This window comes from Rhipicephalus microplus, chromosome 3 (genome assembly GCF_043290135.1).
Source record: "Rhipicephalus microplus isolate Deutch F79 chromosome 3, USDA_Rmic, whole genome shotgun sequence".
Lineage (NCBI taxonomy): Eukaryota > Metazoa > Arthropoda > Arachnida > Ixodida > Ixodidae > Rhipicephalus > Rhipicephalus microplus.
This window is the reverse complement of record NC_134702.1, coordinates 3,673,506-3,698,104: the sequence shown is the minus strand read 5'-3', so window position 1 is coordinate 3,698,104 and position 24,599 is coordinate 3,673,506. Positions and strand designations below refer to the sequence as shown.

At 47.9% G+C, this 24,599-nt stretch overlaps 1 protein-coding gene across 1 annotated transcript in view; it reads left to right on the top strand.

Moving 5' to 3' along the window:
* LOC119160112 (uncharacterized) overlaps window positions 1–24,599 on the top strand; it is a 151,356-nt gene that overhangs the window by 9,174 nt on the left and 117,583 nt on the right. The window contains exons 6-9 of the mRNA XM_075887655.1: window positions 950–1,016; window positions 3,217–3,279; window positions 4,100–4,178; window positions 17,835–17,974. Coding sequence (XP_075743770.1) covers window positions 950–1,016; window positions 3,217–3,279; window positions 4,100–4,178; window positions 17,835–17,974 — 349 coding nt within the window. The remainder of the gene's footprint in view (window positions 1–949; window positions 1,017–3,216; window positions 3,280–4,099; window positions 4,179–17,834; window positions 17,975–24,599) is intronic.

The following is a 24,599-nucleotide window of genomic DNA, read 5'->3' as shown; positions in this document are numbered from 1 at the left end:
TGTCTGTCTGTCTGTCTGTCTGTCTGTCTGTCTGTCTGTACATTTGTCTGCTAATCCGTCGTAACGATACCCCAAACGGCACTAAGCGATACTCCAAACGGTGAACCCTATCCGCAACGCCCAGCAGTATTGCTCAAGTTTCAGTGTTCATACTTGGGAATGGTCAATTAAAAATCAATTATTGTGCCTATCTGAGGCACCTTAACAACACGTCAATAGTTTGTATGCGTGACCTTACACTAGAAAAGGCACACAAAAGTAATTGTAAGGACCGTAGCGTTTCCCACCCCGCACTGACAGTGCAACACGATGCTCAAAACGGCAAGCGTTTTCAACGTTTTGCTAAGACGACACGGTGGTGGCACCTGCCTGTCGCTTTGCGTTCTACACCCTATCGCCTCCGAGACAGGCGCGCATCTTTCTCCGTGGGCGCGCACGCCTCCCTTCGTTTTTGAAGAGAACTGCCAGATCGCGCTCGTGTCTAATGTGCCTCGATGCGCTTGTTCGCCTTCGCTGCACGGATCGAAACTCTCTAACGCAGCTCTTCCAGAATATAATTCACCAATTGTTTCGCGCAGAACATCAAATAAACGTTTTGTTAACTCTCTCCACACGCAAGACTATCGTCTTTTGACGACATTTGCAGTGAAACATGCAGATACTGGGCCTCTGTTCTCAGTTTTCCTGCCTTCACCATCACAACCATGGGCAACATTGTTTTCTGATAAAACTGCATAAAAATTTACCCGGATTTTAACTATGTGCTCGTCAGTTAGTTCAGGCTCTCACTTGATACCACCTGAAGGAAGCATGATATGGAGTCGCCGTCAAACCTAAGTATCGCGTCACATTGAATGTGAGAAAACAAAATGTGTCGCCGTTCACTGAAAATCCGCTGTGTGTGGCTGGGATACTCCGTCTTGACCTTCTCTTCTCTCTTCTCCGCAAGCGTGCACGTCTCTGTGGCGGCCATCCTACGAGAAAGTCTGCTCTGCTCACTGCCGGGTGCCGTGCCAGTAAGTGCGCAAAGGCCTTTTCCAAAATGCATGCACTCTCTTAGTGCTTTCAAACCCTATGTCGGTCGACAACTGCAGGACTTGACAATTGTTAGCTGTAAATAATCAATCCATAGCAGTTTTCGTAATATGTTATCGCTTTGTTGCGAATAGTTTGAGGTTGCTTTCTTCGGATAAAGAGGCATCTTTTGTGGTTATGTCCCAAGAGCAGTTTGGGGTTAAAGCACATAGTGCCATAAGCAAGAATTTTGTCCCTTCAGGGCTCAAACCCGCGCAGGCTAACAAGCAGGCCATTGCACTCATAAAGGACTCGAATTTGGAGCGTCATTCCAATGCTGTTGAAGACAGCGCTCGTGTTGTTCAGTCTTCTTTTGTGGTTAATCTCTGCGCCGTTCTAATATCATTTTAAATTTTAATCGTACTGCTGAGATGCAAAGTGTGACAACTCGCGCCGTGATTGATAACCCACAGCATGCGCATAGAAGCTTCGCGAAGTTATTTGTAGTTACACAAGTCAGTTACTTTTTATTGTCTGACTTTTCTAGTTGAAACTCACCCAATTTTGCTTGTACATAGTATTCGTTAGTGCTTCTGTAGTGCACGAATCTCTTGTACACAAGAAGTCGCACAGGCAATCTTAATTTGGTCAGGTGCTGCGCCACTTGTATTTGTAGGTTTGTTGATGGGCACACTGAAAGCGATTTGCTTGTTGACAGAAAAAAAATGTTCTCCGCGCCCAGGTGAAAGTGTGGCCAAAAGTCGTTAGGCGAAGAAATGTCGTAGCACCGAAAGGCGGGCGAGTTGGAACTTATCCATAGTGGGCAGCAGTGATGTTGATACTGACGACGAGGATTTTTCACTAGACGTAGAAGGCTGTGAAACCACCGAGAGTCACAGGGACGAGCAGCGAGTTGCACTTCACGTGCCATCATGCATTATTGTTTTTTCACGCTCGTCAGGCAATTTGATTGTATTCATAACGTATAATGTCCTTCAGCGAAATCAAAATATTAGCATGGTTTCTCTTGTAGATTGCATACAGCGCAAACATTGTGCATAGCTTTGTGTGTCATCTATAACATCGTCCACAATATTGTGCGCCATCCTTGCATAATTTTTCACTGATGGTATAAATCGCAAAGCACATAATTGCGAACGACTGTCAATCGAGATATTTTATATGTTAGCTTGATCACCGAATGCGCTTTTATGACAAAGGCTGAGGAGGAGGAAGTCGAATTACAAAAAACGTGCATGTACTGCGGGTGGAACAGCACCAGCTTCTGTATTACGAACATATGCATTTGTTTAGGTACTCTTATCTCTACTGATAACTGCATCCCTTGGTCATGGTAACATACAAGGGAGGTAACCAATACCAACTGAACCTAACTGGAAGCTCGGTAATAATGCTCTTTGTTTCTTCTATATACATTATTGGGAAGATGGTATTTGTTTCTTTCTCTAAGTGCGACGCTCAAGGTATGACTCTCGTCTTCAGTTCAAAATGTGGTAAACAAGGTAAGTTCAGACTGTCCATATGATGAAAAATGGTGGACGGCGAGCTTCAACGATTGTTAGAGACACCGAGCTCGACCTGGTGGTGACAACACGCGAGGCGGTTCGAGCAATCATTCATTGAGGCCTCCACCAAGGTTCCGTCCGAGGACACTGTGGCTTTTCTTAACGTTAAATGATTTTACTCGCTCCTAAATCTGCACTATTCTTGTGCGATGGTAATTTTTCAAAATTTAATAATCATATACATCTGTAGACCCTTCTGACGGAACTCCTAATCACTGCTGTCGCAGCAAAGTTGTTTCGTACGTTGAAGTTTAGGAAAGAACGCTGGTTATTGTCCTAATTATAACTTTGCCTTTTTCATCTTCAAAAGATTGATTGAAAGCAAGCAGCACTACCAGAAATGCGTGGAGTGAAAGCGTGCAAATTTGCGCGCAGCAGTGATACATTGTGAAGAATTATCTTGTTTCCTGCTTCCTAACTGTTCCAACTAGAGGTTATTTAAGTATTGCAACATTTTTTGACAGAAAATGGTTATGCCTTTGGTTAGGCCACACAGAGGGAAGTACACTTAAACAGAAGGACAAACCTGTTTCTTTCGCTCGCCATGAAAACCATTTAAGACCTCGGAGCAGCTTTTTTTATATAACTGATAATTTGAGTATGCATTGTCTTGCAGTGAAGTGTTTTACGATGCCAACCCAGTAAAGCGTGAAGACCCAGGACTCATTCTCGAAGACGGGTGAGCCGAGAGAAACTCACAATTATTACATAATTAGGTTAAGGCCAGCTGTCAACGCATTTGCATTTATCAGAATAGTCCCAACACGGAGCAAAAACACGAAGCAAGCATTTGAAATCAAAACGCTTCACCCCACCAGATATGATAAGTTCACACTGTTTGTAAAGGGGCACAATCTGTAATAAAGTATAGTTAACACCATGGAGAAAACAAAGCTAATAGGAGTGACCATTTCATCACGTCTGTGAGTCTGTCTCCAATCAGCTCACCGGATCCGGTAAACGCGAGCTTCGAAAGTACGTGCGAGTAGTGCTGACGTGCGACAGAAGGAGAATTGCGAAAACTTGTGTAAAGTGTTTAATAACGTAAACGTGTCGCGTTATTTTTTTTTTTTTTTGTAGCCCACTGATCGAGTGAGATGGTCGATGCGCGCTGTGCATGTGTTGAGCTCGTAGACCCAAGCACACAGGCACGAACACAGCTTGTATAGTGATCGGAGTGGGCTGCGAGAAACGAGCGTAAGCGAAGCACCTTTCCTATTTTCTGGAAATTGTGAGCAGCGATAGTTGCACGTTCGGCCCGTGTCCAGTAATCGTTTAAGACAGCCTGGAAATCGCATCTTTTCAACACAGCTGGGCTTGCTTTTGCAAGCTCTCCTTGCTTTTTTGTGAGATTATTTTCCAATAATATCGAAATCAAGTTTGCCAAGTGATTGTTTAGGGGATAAGTATTCGTCGAGCAGGGAATGTCGCTGGTGCTCAATGATTCGCTTCGAGCCTTCCTGAAATTCTGTTGTGTCGCTTCCTGTTTCATTTCTCAGCGGCTATCACATGGTGTCCGTCAAGTTCAGCATGTCTTCTACCAGCGTCAACGTCCTCATGTTCATTGAAAAGCTTCAGGTAAGTAGATGAAAACGCTTTTTCTACTCGTAGCTATCAAAAGCTATACGAGAGCCCAACTATATATTGTCTGCCAAGGAAGGATATACGGTCGCGTAGACGCGGTTGACGTATCTCTGCGTTCAACACGGGGGCTTAGTACGCGGTGCATTCAAAACTATAACAGCCAATAACTCCTCCACAAATGACATGCCCTCAAGCTAAGCGCACTATTAGTGCTACAAAGTGAAATCCGTTGAATCGTCTGGGCGACCACCGCCTTAGCTCTACAGCACAAGACGCGTCATTCGAAGGTATTTGCCTGCGGAATGTTGTCTTTTCAATTTCTTCGCATTTATATCATAATTATTAAAGATATTTTTTCTTGGCAAGTTCTTCTTACTAGCGTTTTTGAATAATAGCTGGAGTTTTATGGACCATATGATTATGAGGCATGCCGCAGTGAGGGACAAGTAAAAACTGACGTCGCAAAGTAAACGGGCCTACCACAGCCGAAACAAAATCCGCAACTTTCGGGATTGTATCTGAGTACGAATTCGGTGACTGCATGAGTCGTTGACGCTAATTTTCAAAGTGTGTTCGGCGAAAGCGATTTGACTGGCAGTGCCATATATAGATTTTTTAACACGAAAGTGCTTTATGCCGAGGTTCACCACGGCTTCACTGACGTATTTCTGTCACGGATATGACGTTTCAAAATATATCTTAACAGTTTGCAAAAAACAAAAAAAAACACAGGGGTAGAAGGGTCCATCGCATGGCGTTGAACCAGCGTGGTCTCTCGAGCGCGGCGCTAACCACTGTATAGGTCATGGAGCGTACGTTATTATCAAGGCAGCTAACCGCAAGCTATCTTTAGACGGGTTCAGGGTAACAATATTGGTACCCCAAATAACTTCCGGTCACCTCATTTACCAGCTCCTAACGTTCAAACTGAAAGCGCATTTTCAAGCTTTTTTCGAGAATAAAGGCATTTTCTGCTTAGTTTTTCAGATAAAAGGAATGTGCGTAAAGTTCAAGGAAACCTCCTACAACGTTTATATAGCTGAAAAACGTTCATTTGAATATATTTTGCCAACTAAGATAAGATAACTGTAGAAAATTGGTGGGCCATTTTCTAAAACTCTTCTTGCCCACCGATGTTATTAAGGCACATCGGTGGACAAAACTGAGGGCCTGTGTTTCTCAACGGAGAAAGGTCTACATACACCATATGCAGTTTGGCATTACTCAGAGCTCCGCAGCTTCAGCGCGTTTTCGTTATGAGTAGTGAGATGGCGCGAAGAGCTTGCGCTGAGCGCGCTCTCGTCACCTCTGACGTTTCCATGAACGTGGGCTTCCACGGATCACTCCTGCGCGCGTGCTTATCGTGATTCGGGAGAACACGAATGTCACTTCGCTCGCGCTTACGAACGGAGCACTCTGCTCGCACCCAAAGTAGTAAAAATTGTCCCACTTTTTCGCGCGTGTCCTGCGTATAATTCTGCGCTCGTTTTCTGTGTCTTCCTTTCTGTTTGAACAACATGCTTTATGTGCCGATCTGTAATAGTCCGTGCTCGTCCTGAGTATGCTCATTTCGTGCGTGCTTTGTGCTTGAGATGCGTGCTGCAAGTTTCGAGCTGCTTGCCGCTCTTCGCGTGACTTTGCAATTCGTTACTGTAGAAGTGGTGCCTTCACCTTTGTGGAGAAGAAACGCTCAACTGCCTCTGTAAAACACGTTTCACTTTCTGTTATTAGAAGAAAAATGACACGGAGGAGGCGTTAAGGGGCGCGTATTCCGAAAACCTCCTCACCATTTACTTACGTCACGTGAAGAGCCCTCGATGTGCGCACTCTCGAAGCTTACCTTCCTTTCCAAAGGACCGCCTCACTAAGCTAAGTCGCATGTTTGACAAATCTGGGAGTGAGAGTACGCGTGCAATATTGACTAAATGTTCGCTTTTAAGCGAGCATGACGAATACTCTTTATGATACAGATGAATAATAACCTCTACAATGCTTTTTCGCAACATGGGTTTCCTGGCTTTTCTGTTTATTGAACTGTTGTAGCAGGAAAAATCATAATGGACGGGCGACCTTGGAGCTTATCGCTTGCATTGATGTATTTTAACGGCCTGTTATGTGGGTGCGAGTAATGTAGATTGTTTGAGGTATTTAAGAAGTGGGTGATATTTTTTTCATAACCGAGCAGTCTTGAGCGTTAGAGAATTCCTCTATTCGGTGCAAATTTGTCTGGAATGTACTTATGCCCGAGGAAAATTATTATGTTTACATCCTGAACCAGGGCATGTATAGGGTAATTCATCGGGTTTTTGTGGATCGACCTGTTTTAAACAAAACGAGGCAATCTTACACTAGTGGTTTCCAGGAACCCAAGTCCTGAAAGTATTCAGATATACGCGAATGATTTCTAAGTAGTTTCGCAGTGCGATGCCTCAGCGTTGAATACTGAGTTGTCTGGAACGGTCGGATGGAACACTTGATGCATGTCTCTCTTGGTCATAACACGTACGTTCGATTTCCTCAGTGATGATGTTTGTGGAACATACGAAGCAGGCTTTTATACAATGAAATGCAGCATTGTTCGGGCTTGCTTCTCCCATGCTATAAAATAGCCCTGCTGCCACATGGTCGGGCACAGGTCACTGACCTGTGCCACGACGGATTACTAATCGCAGTGGTAATGCGCAGAAAATAATGGAGGGTTTCCTGGGCATACATTGTAGCGCACGCGGCTGAAACCGCACGCTACCTGCGATATACTTGTTTTTATTCTACCCGGACGCACGCACCTGAATCGTTGTCCACAAACAGTAAGCACGACATAAGGATCACGCACACGAAGAGATCGTTCGCCTAATACAAACAAGAGGTGTCATTCGTGGAAGACGCCAGCTTGCACAACGGATCATGAGGGGTGCTCAAAGTACCTGCAGCAAGCAAGAAATGCTTCGCATTTGATATACTGTGGCAAAAAATAACAACCAATCATCACACAATGCTAATTGTGCAATGAGCCTGTGATTTACATTCACTGCAAAGTGCTCAGCCATGTTTATTCATTTTCATCGCCCAAACGCAGCGTCATAAAGTGTACATAATATACGTTACAGATGCGTAGCGGGTACATCGCTTATCCACATAAATGCGCATGATAGCGTAGTGGGTGGTGTCCTACTGCACAAAAGTGATGAATCACGGCGCTGTGGGAAGCGAAAACATCAAACGCGATTGACGTTGTCACAACACTTTGTGTAATATTAGTAATATACCTTGAAAGAAATACAACTGGATGAACAAGCACCCACTCTGTCAGTAGGATCCTCACCCACAACCTTATAACTACGGCTATGCGTTAGGCTGGCTAACGCTCCAGGAATCGAACTCACATAAACACCCAACAAAGTGGGCACAGGAGCACCCTCCGTCGAAGCTTCATTAGAGCATCAGACGCGTAATCGGAAAGTTGTGGGTTCAGATCCTACCGACAGAAAGGATGCTTTTTCTCCGCCTTCATCCTTGCAAAATAGGTCATAGTCATTACACTGCAGTGAAAAAAAAAACAGCGATAAAGTACCTCTGTTTTCTTCGGCTTGATTTTTTGTTGGTTTTCTGGCAAAGTAGGAATCTCTATCAAAATTCCTGCCTTTTAATGAATGTTGGTTGAAAAAGCTGTGAAGTAAATATTAGTTTTCCATTAATTTCTTGAGTTCAACGTGCCAGAGCATTACATGCCAAAACAACCCAGACCGCGCCGGAACGATTTAGTTCATGCGGCTGTAAAGACTCGTTTTCTGACCGAGAAGAAATTTTCAGTGGGTCACGTGACCTCAGTGTGACTGAATGTCTAAGGAGCCTGAATGTGCAACCAGACTGTATGTCCAATGAGCCTGAATCTTCACTATTTATTGCACGTGCCGTCTCGGTAGACATTGAGGCCACAAGCGCGTCTCGACGCATCAACCCTCACCATAATTAGATCGGTCTTTTCACAGGAGAGAAAAAAATTAGCAGCATATCCACGGAGTGAATGATGGAGAGTGGGGCGAATCATTCATGCGTCCATTCGTTCTTGCTTCAGTCCGTCCATGCGTCCGTCTGTGTGACCGTCCATGCGTCCATCCGCCAGTCCACGCGTACGTCTGTTCATGCGTCTGTCCCTGCGTTTGTCCATGCGTCCGCCCGTGCGTCCGTTCATGCGTCCACCCATGCATCTGTCTGTGTGTCCGTTCGTCCATTTACTAAACACTCCAAGTACCACCATCTCGCATCTTTTCATCATATATTCCCCATATAGAAGCACCGCCATCCAGCGGACATTCCAAGGACTAAACGAGAGGTGGCACACGCACACTTTCTTACGGCTTGCACTTCGGGTCTACCTCCCACCTTTAATCACCTCGAGTTCATGCTACATACTAGTTCACTGTATTCATGGCACTGCGGCCCAACGCTCGCTAAGCCTTTATAAAACCAAGGAGGTTACGCCGAGCGAGTATAACGTAGCAACCTTTTCCTGTCAGATAGTGCTCAATGTACATGCCAATGGCTGCTAAGGGGAAATCAGAGACAGGAGAATTCGGCTTTTACTTTCTTACGGCTTGAGCTTCGTATCTACTTCCCACCTTTAACCACCTCGAGTTCATGTTATATACTATTTCATTGTATTGATGGCACTGCGGCTCAACGCTCGCAAAACCTTTCTAAAACTAAGGAGGTTACACCCAGCGAGTATACCATAGCAACCCTTTCTTGTCACATAGTGCTCAATGTACATGGCAATGGCTGCTAATGGAGATCGCAGCGTGCGCGTTAACTAAAAGGCGAATTTTCCTGTCTCTCGTTCCCCATTAGCAGTCATTGGCATGTACATTGAGCACTATTTTTACTGTTCAACAACGCACGCAAGAAATCTCTCACCGGCCCCACCTTGGAGGTCAAAATGTTATACTTGTTACACACTACAACGGCTTCGAGGGAAATGGCTGCCGCTATAAAGAGTTTCGCCCCTAAATATTATCAGCATATCCCCGGAGTAAATATGCTGAGTGTGGTGAAGCGTCTGTCTGTCTGTCTGTCTGTCTGTCCGTCCGTCCGTCCGTCCGTCCGTCCGTCTGTCTGTCTGTCTGTCTGTCTGTCTGTCTGTCTGTCCATCCGCCCGTCCACCCACCCGTCTGTCTGTCCGTGCAGCCGTCCATCTGTCTGCCTGTTTGTCTGTCTCTTTGTCCGTCTGGCCGTCCACCCGTTCGTCCCTCTGTCTGTCTGTCTGTCTGTCTGTCTGTCTGTCTGTCCATCCGCCCGTCCACCCACCCGTCTGTCTGTCCGTGCAGCCGTCCATCTGTCTGCCTGTTTGTCTGTCTCTTTGTCCGTCTGGCCGTCCACCCGTTCGTCCCTCTGTCTGTCTGTCTGTCTGTCTGTCTGTCTGTCTGTCTGTCTGTCCATCCGCCCGTCCACCCACCCGTCTGTCTGTCCGTGCAGCCGTCCATCTGTCTGCCTGTTTGTCTGTCTCTTTGTCCGTCTGGCCGTCCACCCGTTCGTCCCTCTGTCTGTCTGTCTGTCTGTCTGTCTGTCTGTCTGTCCGTGCGCCCGTCCATCCGTTCGTCCCTCTGTCTTTCTATATGTCTGTCCGTCCGTCTCTGTGTCTGTCTGTGCGTCTGTCTGTCCGCCTGTCTGTCTGTCCGTCCGTCCGTCCGTCCGTCCGTCGGTCCGTCTGTATGTCTGTCTGTCTGTCTGTCTGTCTGTCTGTCTGTCTGTCCATCCGCACGTCCACCCACCCGTCTGTCTGTCCGTGCGGCCGTCCATCTGTCTGCCTGTTTGTCTGTCTCTTAGTCCGTCTGGCCGTCCACCCGTTCGTCCCTCTGTCTGTCTGTCTGTCCGTGCGCCCGTCCATCCGTTCGTCCCTCTGTCTTTCTATATGTCTGTCCGTCCGTCTCTCTGTCTGTCTGTGCGTCTGTCTGTCTGTCTGTCTGTCCGTCCGTCCGCCCGTCTGTCTGTCTGTGCGCCCATCCATCCATCTGCCTGTCTGTCTGTTGTCCATCTGGCCATGCATCCGTTCGTCCCTCCCTCTGTCGGTCTGTCTGTCCATACGTCTTTAGCGGGCGAGTGTAAAAAGACGTGAGACGGCGTCGAAGGCGGCCGACGGGGCCGTGCCGATATCGTCAGTTATTCCTCGCCGGAAGCGAAGCCGCGGCGGCTGTCAGCGTCCGACACGCCATGTCAGAAGCTCGTACTAATCCACGCGCAGCTCGAGCTGGCATCAGCTGCGCGAGAGGCGCAGCGTGGTGATCAAGAAATGATGATGGTGATGATGGCACTACAGGGCTCCCTCCCCCCTAGCGCTTAGCGCGATTTTAAGGTATATGAAAAAGAAGAATGGCAGCATATCCATGGAGTGAATGATGGAGAGTGGGGCGAAGCATTCGTCCGTCCATGCGTCCGTCTGTGTGACCATCCATGCGTCTGTTCGTGCGCCCGTCCCTGCGTTCGTTCATGCATCCGCCCCTGCGTCCGTTCATGCGTCCATCCGTGCATCTGTCTGTGTGTCCGTTCGTCCATCTATTCAACACTCCAAGTCCCACCATCTCGCATCTTTTTATCATATATTCCCCATATAGAAGCACCACCATTCAGTGGACATTCCAAGGACTAAACGAGAGGTGGCGCACGCACACTTTCTTGCGGCTTGCGCTTCGGGTCTACTTCCCACCTTCAACCACCTTGAGTTCATGGTATATACTAGTTCACTGTATTCATGGCACTGCGGCTCAATGCTCGCTAAACCTTTGTAAAACCAAGGTGGTTACGCTCAGCGAGTATAACGTAGCAACCTTTTCCTGTCAGATAGTGCTCAATGCACATGCCAGTGGCTGCTAATGTGAAATGAGAGACAGGAGGATTCAGCTTTTAATTTCTTACGGCTTGCGCTTCGTATCTGCTTCCCCCCTTTAACCACCTCGAATTCATTCATGGTATATACTAGTTCATTGTATTTATGGCCCTGCGGCTCAACGCTCGCTAAACCTTTCAAAAACTAAGGAGGTTACACCCAGCGAGTATAATGTAGCAACCCTTTCTTGTCCGATAGTGCTCAATGTACATGACAATGGCTGCTAATGGGGATCGCAGCGTGCGCGTTGACTAAAAGCCGAATGCTCCTGTCTCACATTCCCCACTAGCAGCCATTGGCATGTACACGGAGCACTATTTTTTATTGTTAAACAACGCACAGAAGAAATCTCTCGCTGGCACCACCTTTGAGGTCAAATGTTATACCTATTTCGGGTATGTGTCACTGGTGGTTACGTACTACGAGAGACGCACAAGCCACGCCATAAGGAGCTTCGCCCCTAAAAAGAAAGAGAGCGACAAATGCTATATACATGAACGACAATCCATAAAGTGTTCATTTGGGAAGCACAGGTTGTCAACGTTGATGGGCCATCGGTAAGCAGCGGGTCTCCGTTGGGCGACTCTGGGTGAAGCGCAAGGGACGAAGAAGGAAGCGCCAGGTCGCTGTGGTCGCAGACAAGTGGGTCTCACGATGACCTGGTCGGACAGAGCAGGAGTGGACCGTGTGTCGCGAGGTCATGCCGCTAACGCCTGCAGAGGGTTGGCAGTGCGGGTTTTGTCGTTGGGGCCGACGCAACACCGACCTCAAAGTCGTGCGGCGTTCGACGTGCTGGTATGAATAGACATGCCAATGGACGCGGGAACGTGTCCGAACAACGGCGCCACGTGCACGGTGGGTAGTCGGGTACAAGACAAGTGGTGGGACATTGCGTCGGACTGGCCGAGTAGACGCTTGCGCCGTCTTCAGGGTCGTGACTGTAACTCGTGGCTGCGTAGCAGGGTGGCTCAAAAATTGCCTCAATGTGTGGCGCCAAGCACGTTGTCGTCGTCAACGTAGGGTCACGAATGGTAGCCATGTATGAGGTAGGGGCGTCGTCGCGGTTGTGACACACGAGCCGGCGTTGTGGACGCGCGCGTCTGGTTGTTGCCGTCCGGCGTCAAATGCTCCGGAAAATGGTGGTGGTGGAACCCAGTCAGCGTGGGCTCGGCCGGAGGGTTGGACGGGACACCTGTGCTCGTGTAATGACCTGCGGTATTCCGCGCACGAGCGTTGGCGTGCAGGTCTGCATAAGTGATGGCTGCCTCAAGCCAACACCCCCTAGATTGCTCCACCGCAGGCGTAATATGCCTGGTGAGCCCTGTCGGAAGCGGACCAGGCACGTCGTCCTCAAGCGCGTCAGTCATAGTCGCAGCGTCTTGAAAGTTTGGCCGTGGTTGTGGTTGGTGGCTTTAACTTCGGCTGCGGGAAACTGCGAGGACGATGCTTGTCGTTGCTGGCAGGACATGCAGAGCGTTGAGGCTGGTAAAGAGTCCCCTTCGGACATCAGGGATGTTGAAGGTTCCGCGACCGGGAAGTGAATCGCGGGCGTGACAATGCCCGTAGTCGTGGTAGACTCCGGGGCATTTGGCGCTATTGCTGTCGTGGAGCCTGACGCGTCAGAGGTGTTGAGGGCCATTGAGGTCGGCCAAGACGAGTGGTTGGCGAGCATGCCTACAGTATTGTCGGCCGAGGACGTTGAAGAAACGTACCTCGTGGCTGACCGGTCGCATGGAGAACAAATGTCCTGTACCTCGTCGGATGGGCCGTGAGACGTGGGACTCGCGTCGCTAGTGGCCGCACGGGAGGTTGTAGGAGATGTAGTGAGCGAAGTGAAGCCTTGGTGAAGGTAGGGCTGCGGGCCGTTTTATAGTGCTCGCTGAGGCGGAGGGGAAACCTGGAACTCGCGCTTCCCCGGAAGCGGGTGGTAGGTTTCACCGTAGCAGGCGAGCACCGCCGCGCACAGGTCGTCGAAGGGTCGCGGGCTGGAGGACGCCTCAGCTGCTAGATCACGCAGCTCAACCGGGAGGGCATCCAGCAAGACAGCGTGCATCATCGGCTTTGCCTTGATGCCATTGACCGTGAGAATAGCGTCGAGCCGCATACACCACGCTCGGGGGTAGACTGGGTGAAATGGTGGAACTGGAAGGCAAAGTTGCGGAAGCATGGCAGCGGGTCGCTCGACGAAGGGCGTGTTCTCCGGGTCACCACTTTAGCGGACAAGAGTAAAGCGACGTGGCCGACGGGTGCCGTGCCGATCTCGCCAATTTATTCCACGCCGGAAGCGAAGCCGCGGTGGCTGTCAGCGTCCGACACGGCAGGCCAGGAGCTCGTTCTAATCCTCGCGCAGCTCGAGCTAGCATCAGCTTCGCGAAAGGCGTGGTGCGGTGATTAGAAATGGTGATGGTGATGATAGCACCACACATCCGTCCATTCATCCATATTTCTGTCCGTGCGCCCGGCAACCCGTCTGTCTGTCTGTCCGCATGCCCGTCTGTGTGTCCGTGCGCCCGTCCATCCATCCTTCTGTCTGTCCGTCTGGCCATCCATCCGTTCGTCCTCTGTCTGTCTGTCTGTCTGTCTGTCTGTCTGTCTGTCTGTCTGTCTGTCTGTCTGTCTGTCTGTCTGTCTGTCTGTCTGTCTGTCTGTCTGTCTGTCTGTCCGTTCGTTCGTTGGTCCATCTGTCTGTTTGTCTGGTTGATTCTTTAGTCGGTCCACCCACTCCTATAACAGTAGAGCACGCATCGGACGGACGGATAGAAGCAAGGACGCTGCGTCTCACTTATAATCATTTACTCCGTAGATACGCTGTGAATTTCTTACTATATGAAAACCACTAACGGCCTCTAGCAATATTATTTCCAAGGACGTATACACACAAAGCCTGCAGCTAGTGAGCAATTTTTAAAACTAACTAAAGGTGACTACTACAGTGTACAACTGCGAGGGAACGACCGACACCCTGAGGAGCTGGATGGATGGATGTATACGGCTGTGCCCGTTAGATCGGGTGGTGGCTCACGCCACCTAGCCATCACGTTAAATACTATCACTGTGTGTTTAAGACTGAATTTTATTCTCGCTTTGATTGTAGCCACTAATCAGTTAGCCTCGTCCTGGTTATTTCTGCCCGTTTAAAATATATTTCGCCTTCACTGTCCCTAAACCCCCCATGCTTTGAAAAATTCAGTGCCATTATCATCGACTATAGGGCGGAGCCCTTTACAAAACATTATCAAATGTTCAGCCGTTTCCTCCTCCTCTCCACACGCACTACATACCGTGTCTGTGTCTTCGTATTTTGCTCGATACTTCTTGGTCCGCAATACTCTCGTTCTAGCCTCGAAGAGAAAACTACCTCGAGAATTATCGTAGATCTTTTCGCTTGCGATTTCGTGCTTAAATATTCGGTATTCTAGTCATGGTTTCGTAATCATTCCCATCTTCCAGATGTCCCTCTCTGTTTCCTTCATCTTAATCTTAACTTATGTTTCTTTTTGCCTTGGTATTCTGCTGTTGTCTAAATACTTGCTTGACAGTTTTTGAATTCACTTCCTCCATTTAGTATCTACATTCTTCATGTACAAGCAGCTGAAAACTTTCCTAGCCCAACGCTCCTCTCCGATTTTCTCCAATCGGTCCTCAAATTCTATCTTGCTGCTAGCTTCCCTGCACTCAAACGATGTCCATCCCATGTAACCCGGTACCCCCTGATTTGGGGTATTCCCGTGTGCTCCCGAAGCGAATCTACCTATGCCACGTTGGTAATTTCCAATCTTGCTTGAACTTCTGATTTCATGCACAAGACCGCGTTGCAGAACGTCAAACCCGGGACCATGCCACCTTTCCGAATCCCTCTCACAACGTCATACCTATTGTAGTTCCGCAGTGCCCTATTTTTCCTTACAGCTGCATTACTGGTGCCCTTAGTCATCTTTCGTTCTCCCTTCAATACTTAGCCTCATTATTTATCCTTACGCCAAAATATTTGTATTTATCCACTATTTCTAGCGTGACTTCCTGTACCTTATGCTCACTGCCTTTGTGATAATTATAATTCGTGATTGCCAATTTCTCTCTACTGAACATTAAATTTAGCCTATCTCCCTCATTACCACAGATGTATATCAATCCCTGCAGATCTTCCTTGTTGTCGGCTATTAATACAATATCATCTGCATACATCAATGCTGGTGATGACTGTTTAATGTGTTTTCCTTGCTTGGAAAAACAGAGGCTGGAACCGAGTTCACTCCTCTCTAATTTAGCATCTAGTCCCTGGAGATACAGCATAAATAACAAAGGTGACAAGGAACATCCCTGTCGAAGCCCGCGTTGTATCTCTATAGGTTCAGATACCTCTTCTTCCCATTTGATAACTACCTTGTTACTTCAATTTATAGATATCCTTTAGAAAATTGTTATTCCATCTTCAACATCTAGTGTGGCGACTATTCTCCACAAGTCTTCTTGAATCACACTATCGTAAGCTTCCTTGATATCTAGAAATGCCAGCCACAGGGGCCTTTGTTCTTTTATCCGCTATCTCAATTCACTGTATCAATGAAAACAGACAGTCCTCCAACCTCCTTCGTTTATGGAACCCATTTTGTAGCTTTCCCAGCACCCCCTCATTCTCCACCCATGTCTGTAGTCTTTTCTTTACTATCTGCATCACCAGCCTGCAAACTACTGATGTCACTGTTATGGGACAGTAGTTGTTCATATCGGATTCGTCCCCCTTTCCTTTATCGATCATGCTCATCTTGCTTAGTTTCCACCCATTGGGAGCTTCACCATTCATTATTGCTTTGCTCGCTGCCTCTTTTAATGTTTCCTTAGAGTTTGGTCCTAGTTTCTTTATTATCATGACTGGGATGCTGCCAGGGCCTCTTGATGTGCTATTAGGTACCCTTTTTTCTGCCCTTTCCCACTATTGTTGTCCGAGTGGAGCCACTAAGCTACTTGGTCCATCTTCACCTGGTACGGTGCATGCAGAGTTTTCTTGGTGTTAAATTTTTTCTGTCATCACTGTTTTTATATATTCTATTGCCGCATCCTTTTCTGGTCTGACCCCTTGAACTGTAGTTAAAAAGCTCTGTTTCATGCTTGTCTTATTTCTGAGAGAACTGTGATGGTCCCAAAATTTTGCAGCTGCCTTTCTATCCTTTTTTATTTACTTCTGCCATCCATTGGGCCCCGTTTCTTCTAATCTTGTTACTTATCAAATCCGACACTTCCCTTCTGCGGCTCAAAAAGTTATTCCATTTTCTTTTGACATCATTTTCCACTTCACTCCTCTGTTTAGCTTACATGTGTTCCCTGGAGGCTTCCTGACGTCTTTCTATGGCTCTCTTAACTTCCTCATCCTACCAGCTCTTGAGTTTGTGTCTGCTTTTTCCAATTGATTTGACTCGTACCTAAGCAAGCTGTAGTTCTAACGATCGTGTTAGATTTGTGTGCGTCCACTCTGTTTTAGTATTCTTTATAATTATCTTCTCAACATGTTTTGTTGCTATTTCTATTTGTCTTTCTGAGTAAATATTACCATGTGGTTGCTCGTAATGCTACCTTTCCAATTTCATTTCTCTTCCAAAACTCAGCTTGATACGTTTGCGATCACTACCTAAGCTACTGGACCCATATTCATTTATGTTCATCACCCTTAGCCGATCTTAAATCCTATGTCACATTATTGTGTAATCTATTGTCGACTGCAGCCTTCCTACCTCCCATGTTACCTGCTATTTGCATTTCTCGGTGCTGTTGCAAATGATTAAATCATGCCTTTCACACATGTCCATTAGCATTCTGCCTGTTGGGTCAGTATATCTATCCATGTCTTCTATGTGCGCATTCAAATCTCCTAATACAAGTACCTCGCACTCTTCTTTTAGTTCATCAATGTCATTTTCTATGCAATGCACCATTTGTTGGTTTTCCTCTCTGGCTTTTGCTCCTGCCCACAAGTATACAAAACCCAGGAGTGTCGATTGCCCTGACTCTTTTTCTTTTAGCCATAAATGTTCCTTGCACTCCTGCTTGACCCTTTGCCAGTCTGTACTTTTATGAATAAATGCCCCATTACCGCCCCACTTTCCGCTGCCTTTTGTTCTATCACAATATTCCCATGCTTATTCCGGATTGTTAGGTGGTTGTTCCATGTCCCTAAGATGTCTTACCAGAAAACCATATACCATCGGCCTCTCCTCCCTTAGCTGTTCTTCTATTTCTTTCCACTTCAGCCTAGGAACTTTGCCCCTAAAACGCTGCCATGCTGCGCTGCGCGCGAGAGTACAAAGGCTGAAGTCACAGCCTCGGCAGTGAATTTGTGGGAATCACGCCAATTTTCGCCGCTCAGAAAGGACTGTGGAGGTGTTCAATCAGCCGTTTTGAAAAGATCTACAAAGAAAAAGACCGTAAGAGAAAATTAGCGAGAAATAGAAATAAAGGGAGACAAACAAAGGAAAGAAAAATAGAGATAAAAAGAGAAAAGAATAGAACAGAAAAAAGAGAAAAATAGCACAGAGGAGAAAAAAGTAGGAAAGTAGCAAGAAAGAAAGAGAAAGTTACTGAGAAACAAAGGTCGCCCTGCTCCGAACTCGGGCATCTCTAGGGCTAGAATGCCTATCAGCTCTTTGGTTCTACGTCTCCACTGTAAGCAAGCCTAATTTTTGTAGAGCATGAAAATCAAAACTGATTGATTGGTTTACTAATCACTTATTGAATTGCTGACTTTATAACGTAAACTGATGAATTATGTGTTTCAGGTGACCCAGATCTTGGCGCTGGTGGGCGGCTACCTGGGCATATGGTTGGGCCTCTCCATACGCACGTTCGCCATCATCCTTGTCGATGGATGCTTCGAGAGGCTCAGGCGTCTGCAGCGATCAAAGTACGCGGCTGCCGAGTAAGTGCCTGACCCGAACAACAAGCCATTCTGATACGAACTCAAAAGGGAAGTGGACGGTGCACGCAGAATGTGCACACATGCAACAGCCTTGCAAGTCGGCTCCTCCCGACACACTGGCTGCTTGTTGTGCGGTAGGAGCGCGACTATACTTGCAGAATTGCCGTGTGAGGAAGCACTGATATCTTGTTGAATCTGTGGTCACTTCGGTATTATAGGTCCGCAACGCCAGGCCGGCAAAGCCACTTTAGAGGCTGGCAACGCCACTTTGGAGCACCGACAACAGGCCGGCAACGCCACTTAAGAGCACCGACAAGACTCCGTTATTATAGCGTTAAAAGTTGGACAAGTCAATATAAGAGATCATCTTCTGGAAAAAAAAATCACAGCATACCCACGAAGTGAATGATGATCCTTGGGGCGAGGCTTTGAAGGGTTTTATGTGTAAACCGTCAATCGTCCATCCGTCCATCCGTACGTACGTATGTTTGTCTGTCTGTCTGTCTGTCCATTTGTCCTCCGTCCGTCAGTCTGTATCTATTTCTGTCCGTCCGTCCATTTAGTGAACACTCCGAGTGCCGTCATCTCGCATCTTTTCATCATATATGTATCATATACAAGTAGCGCCACCTAGCGGACATTCCAAAAACTAAATGAGAGGTGGCACGACCAGGCTAGACTGCACCTGCGCGCGCTTGTTTCCTCACTGCTTTCTCGAACATCGCGAATACAATGGGAGACATTCTGAGTGTTTCGCCACCCGTTGGTGGTAGAAGCACAGCGACCCTGCCATTGCATCTTCTGCGCCGCGCACATGGCACAAGGCAGATTGTGGATGTGAAACAATGGAATAGGGGTTCTCGACGATGAGGGGGAGGGGGATTACTCAACAAGTCGTGGGTAGAGGGATCACCTCTCCTTTAAAAAATTGGCTCCATATCTGCATGTTAATCTGCAAATCTCGTCGAAAGACGATATGGTCTTGCGTGTGGAGAGAGTGAACAAAACATTCATTTGATGTTCAGTCCAAGAAAATCCGTGAATAGTATTCTGGAGGCGCTGTGCTAGAGTGCCTCGACCGTGCAGCGGAGGCGAACGAGCGCTGTTACGAAAGACGGCGACGTTAACACGGTCCCGAAGGCGCCACTGCTCCGATCTCCACCGACATGGTCACCAGCCGTTTGGTAGCATAGGTTTCTCAGCTCGCGACTGCTTCTGCGCAGAGCTGATAGACGGGCGGACGAGACGACGGTGAGTTAAATCAAGGTTTATGTACAGCATAGAAAGAGAGGCGTTACAAATTCGGCACTGGGGCCGACAGCTTAGAGACTCGAAGAGCCGAGCTCTCTTCTCTGAGACAAAGGTCTACTGCTGGCGACGCGCCGCAGGGCTGTTTTTAAGGCATCGGGTGGATCCTTTGAGTAACCAAATGTCCAACCAGAAGCGCCGCTGGCCGTGAGGTCAGAATCCTCCAATGGGGCTCGCCGCTGGGCCACGTCATCCTCATCAAATCCGGAGCCGCTGCGCGTGGTTGCAGCAAAGGACGAGTGACGTCGCCACGCATTGCGTAAGACTCGCCAGACTGGAAGGTGCCGATTGCTTCGACGGGCTGAGGGAGCTTGCTGTGCGTTGCGTAAGACAGACCGGCGCCGCCGCGTGATGACGCTGTTGAGTTGTTCGCGTCAGGCAGGCTCACGTGCTGGCCTTGACAAAGATTGCCTTTTTCAGAGGCATGGACGTTCGGTGTGGACTCGCAGGCGTAACAGCCCATCCAGTCACGTCACACGTGAGACATGAGCGCTATCTGGCAGTTATCCTGGAAAACGGGGCGCGCGGCTCTGAGACGGGTGTGCGCACCCGTCTCAGAAGTGATAAGGTGTAGAACACAAGGCGACGGATAGGTGTCACCACCGTATCGTTTTAGCAAAGCGTTAGAAACACTCGCCTTTTCGTGCAAGCGTTGCATGGTCAGCGCAGCGTGATAAACGTCACGGCCCTTAGAATATAAGTATGTATGCATTTTCTAGTAAAAGACGCACTTACAGAATATATACGTGTTGTTATGGTGCCTCAGATTTGCACAATAATTGCCTTTTAATTGAAAATTGCGCAAGTATGAACGCTGAATCTTGAGCCACATAGGTGGGCGCTGCGGATGGGGTCGGCTGTTCGGATGGACAAACAGACAAAAGTACAGACAGACAGACCGAAAAAATTTTTTAGAAGGTCCCCAAGAAAGGCGATCGTATATAAAAAAAAACTAATGTTATCAGACAGCTTGACGCATAATTTTAGTGTACATGTGCTCGTCGATAGTACAAGCTGAAACTCAGTAAAAATTCGGAAAATTGCCTAACGAGTCATAATGCATGAAGCACAAAGCCTTGGTAACGATCAGAGAGAGATACAGAGATAAACAACATTGCATCTGTTCTGGAAACGGTGAGCACCAAACACCTTTGGCACTTGCTCTCGTTGGACAACGGGGCCGCAATTAAAGGTCGCTTACAGAAATGAGCACACCTTCTCTTTGCTAGCTATTTTCTATTTCTTTATTTTTACAAATACATTTGTTGTGGTTTTCAGGTAAAAAAGCTGCAGTCTGCTGCTTGACAGCTCTTGGAAACACGTACGTGACTTGTATCTCTAACGGTTAAAAATATAAGTAAAAAAGTGGACTTTCGCTGCTGAATAACCCCTTCGGACGGCATGCCCTGGAGGAATGCCGTGCATTGTCCAGTAGTTAACACCACCATTAAACATTAATTCTGGAGACCCCGAGCTCTTCTGCGTTCATTCCTACTGCAAGCCACATCCATGAATAATGTGAAGAATGCAGCTGCTTACGCTCGCAAGCCGCTTGCTTTCGAACTAAAATCTCTAGTGCAAATCATTTCTGCGCTATACTTCGAGTTCGTGGAAAAACATGTTTAAGAACAGAAACTGACATCCCAACCTTTCGGCAAGTAAATAGCTTTTTTTAATGCTCTTGTGGCTCTACAAACAGGTGGTTGCCGATTTCTGTTTCCCTCTAGTGAGACTTGCTTTATTCCGGTATTTTCCCACTGCGGCTGCATTTTGTTCAGAGCTTTGTCAGGGTTCAGTCTGCAGTGATTTTTCGACTCCGAAAGACGGTCGTACAACCTTCAGTACGAGCAGTACGTATTGATATATATCAGATGTGCGATGGTGTACTGTGGCGTTCTGTATTCTTGGCAAGTCCCGTTTGGGGAAAACACCCAGTGTTTCTTTTCATGAATTCCCAAGCAATGCTGAGCTGTGCGCTAAATGGCAAAAGAATATTGCGACAGAGAACCGAGAACCTTAGCATCGACGACAAGTCTGCAACGACTGTCGTATGCAGCACACTTCCACGATGTAGACTATGTGCCTGCATGCCACATCAGAAAACATCTTCCCGATTCTGCGCCCACTTTCTTCGAGGACTATCCCTCTTACATGAGAACAAGGGCAAAGAAGCCCCGCAAAGGTCCTGCTTCACGAGCTTCCCCCCTACGTGAAACATCAAGGAAGCGAAAAGCGGAGACCAACCAAACACACCTTCTCAAAATCCTTTCACTGAACAAGAAGCAGTAATTGTCTGTACTCAAACAATGAACAGCAATGCTAATTGCGCGGGTCGATACCTGGCTATGAGAGGAAGATTACGCTCCCAAGTGTCGTACCATCGTTCGAAATGTGAGAAGGTGCAGCAGTTGCTGAAAGAAGAAGCAAAGGCGTCCGCATAGTATTGCGAAAGCAAGCACCACGCGTGTGTTAAGAAAATTGCAACAGATTGTCACACAATTCCGGTGAGGCCCCGCCGATCCAACATCGACGTGCGGCATACTCGCAGGCTTCCACTTTACGCTTCAGCCTGCGACGCCTGAAAGGCCTCGAAGTGGCACATTTCAATTTTATTCGCAGGTTGGTCGACCCATGCGGGGTTGCACGTGTGGTGATGTGGGGGCCTGACCGACGCACTCATAGAGCAGACACGGAGATTGATTACACACAAACAAGCATTTATTTAAACAGGGGAAAAGACAGGAGATTACAAAAATAACAGACAAGGAAAACTGATACGTGCGATGGAAAGAACAGCTATATTCAAAATATGCTGAAAGAAACACTTCAAAAGATACAGACTAAAGACAAATATGCGGAACATTAATAAAACAACAACAACAAGTTGGAACTACAAGAGAGACAAGGAAAATCGACGAGAGAAACAGAAAAAAAAACTCAGGCTCGCGCTTCTGAGCTTCGACGTGCGACGTGGCGCACACTACAAATATTAAAAAAGGGCTGGATTAACAGTTTAAAAAAAGTCACAATAAAAAGTTTCATATGGACCAGGCCAGCTCTTGGTGCACGTAGGGGAGTTGACGGGTGCCGCTGAAGATCTCGCCGGCTTGGTAGACGACGAGGGTGGCCGGAATTGCAGCCGCCTCAATACGTTGCGCGGTTCACTCCATGCTCGCCGCCTACGCGAGACTCGCGACACCGACGACCGCACTTGTTTCTGGCTGTACGTCAACTGCCTATTCCGATGCAGTTCATACTTTTTTCAGGGGTGTACTCGTGCTCCCGTCCCATCGGGAGGTCATTTCCTTTTTTAGACCGCACGTGCCTCTTTCGGTACAGGTGCAGGGAAGACGAGCCAGCGCCATGCTGGGTGGTTAGTTGCTGGATGTCGTCCTCCCAACACAAAAGCGCCCTTCCTTGGAAGATGGGGCCCACGGATGATCCGAAAATTGGAGTCGTTTGTGACAGAGATGAAAAGAAAGGAGCGAAAAAGCCCGTGTTTCGTTTGCATCAAAGAGAATGTCACAGAGATAAGCATTCAGCGTACCCAGTAGAAGTTGTTAAGGAGTGTGTGATATGGCGTTTTCAGTCCCCAAAAGGCTACAATCACGCTCGCACTTCCGGGGTTCTGACACTGCCATCAAAGTGCACTCTTCATAGGTATATAGGTCCAAGCCCAACATCATCGGGTATGAGCAGGGTATGAGCATCGGGTATGAACGACCGTCTGGTTCACGAAGCCTGGTTACTCAGCAGCAAACAACATATGACCTCATTATTATTAGATGAAGTTAGCCTAAAAACAAACATCTATGATAGGAACGCTGATGCAGTCTTTTGCCTCAAGGACAAGCCAGAGAGTAGCATGGCGAATACAGCGAAAGAAGCCCTTGCGAAGAGTCCTCTGCTTTGTGCTGCATGGTACCACTAGTCGGTACAAGATTCCATACTCGTACTACTTCACGAAGCAACTGAGCGGTAGAGACCTTTTTGCATGGACGAAGGAGGTCATTGTTTCTGTGGAATCACGTGTGTTTATCATCATTTCTATTGTCACGGACAATTATTCAGCAAACGTGACGATGTTTAAGCACATAGGTAACGGCAACCTCAACACAGTTATACGTCATCCACACGACACCAACCGCGTTACCTTTCTGAGTTTTGACCCATGTCACGTGCTCAAAAACGTCAGAAACCAGTTCCTCGAACGTGAACAAACAGATGGCGCAGGAGTGATTTATGGTGCGTTTGTGCAGAAATTATACTAGCATCAAAAACACAAGACTCTGCAGCTGGCCTGAAATTTGACGGGGAAACATGTCTACCCTTCCAATTTGGAGAAAATGAATATGCTGCGAGTAGTTCAAGTTTTTGCGACTCAAGTGCCTGCAGCCGTAGAGCACCTCCAGCAAAATTTCACGGGTGCTGCCAGAGATTTCAAAGAACAAGTTTAATCGTTTTCTTCATGAAGTCCATGAAGAAGTGGTTTGACATCCATGACACTTCATTCAATGGAAGCGGCCACAAAGCTCCCATCTTTTGTAGCCATGACAATTGCCTACTGTGGCTGAAGGATGAGTTTATTTCATATGTGGAAAAATTACAGAAGAGTTTCATAGGATCAGTGAGTGCTGGCTTCACCAACGAGACGTATTTCCGCGGGCTTTGCCGCCTTTTCTACCGTTCTCATGTCCCGACATGTCTCCCCTCCTCCGCTGTCTGCGCGCTGGGGGAGCGGAGTGACGTTTAGCCCCCTCACCCGGTAGCGGATGTCGACTGTGGCGCCGCGCGCGGAGTCTCCCTAGAGGTTTTGCGCGCGTGCGTCGGGAGCGGGCCAGATACTCTCCGGGACAGCTGACGGTGAGCCGCGCAATATTTTCCGTCCGTCGACTCCCGTCGCTCGGGCGTCGTCGGACTTCGCTGACGGCGCCTCGCGCCCGAGGCGAACGCTCACCTTTTGTTGCCCCACTGCGTACGCACGGCCGAAGGGTGGTACGGTGTCCTAGTGCGTGGCCTAGCTACGCCGACCCGTCTCCCTCCGAAGCCAACGCGAGCGCCTTTGCCCTCGCTCGAGCAACCCGGCCTCAGTCCCGGTGTCTCCGTGGGTCACCTTTACCGCGGAGACGTGCTCGTGGCACCTTGTGTAGTACTTTTGTGCCCGTGGCGTGGATAAGCCTATTTGCTTTCCCGTCGCGCCTTTGCAACGGGCTGTACTGGGTTTGGTGTTGCCACAGACAATAAAGTGTTGCGACTTTGAGCAGTATCGTTTTCTCGCCACGGCGACGGCTAACGCGTGTCCTGCGGCTCGCTAAGA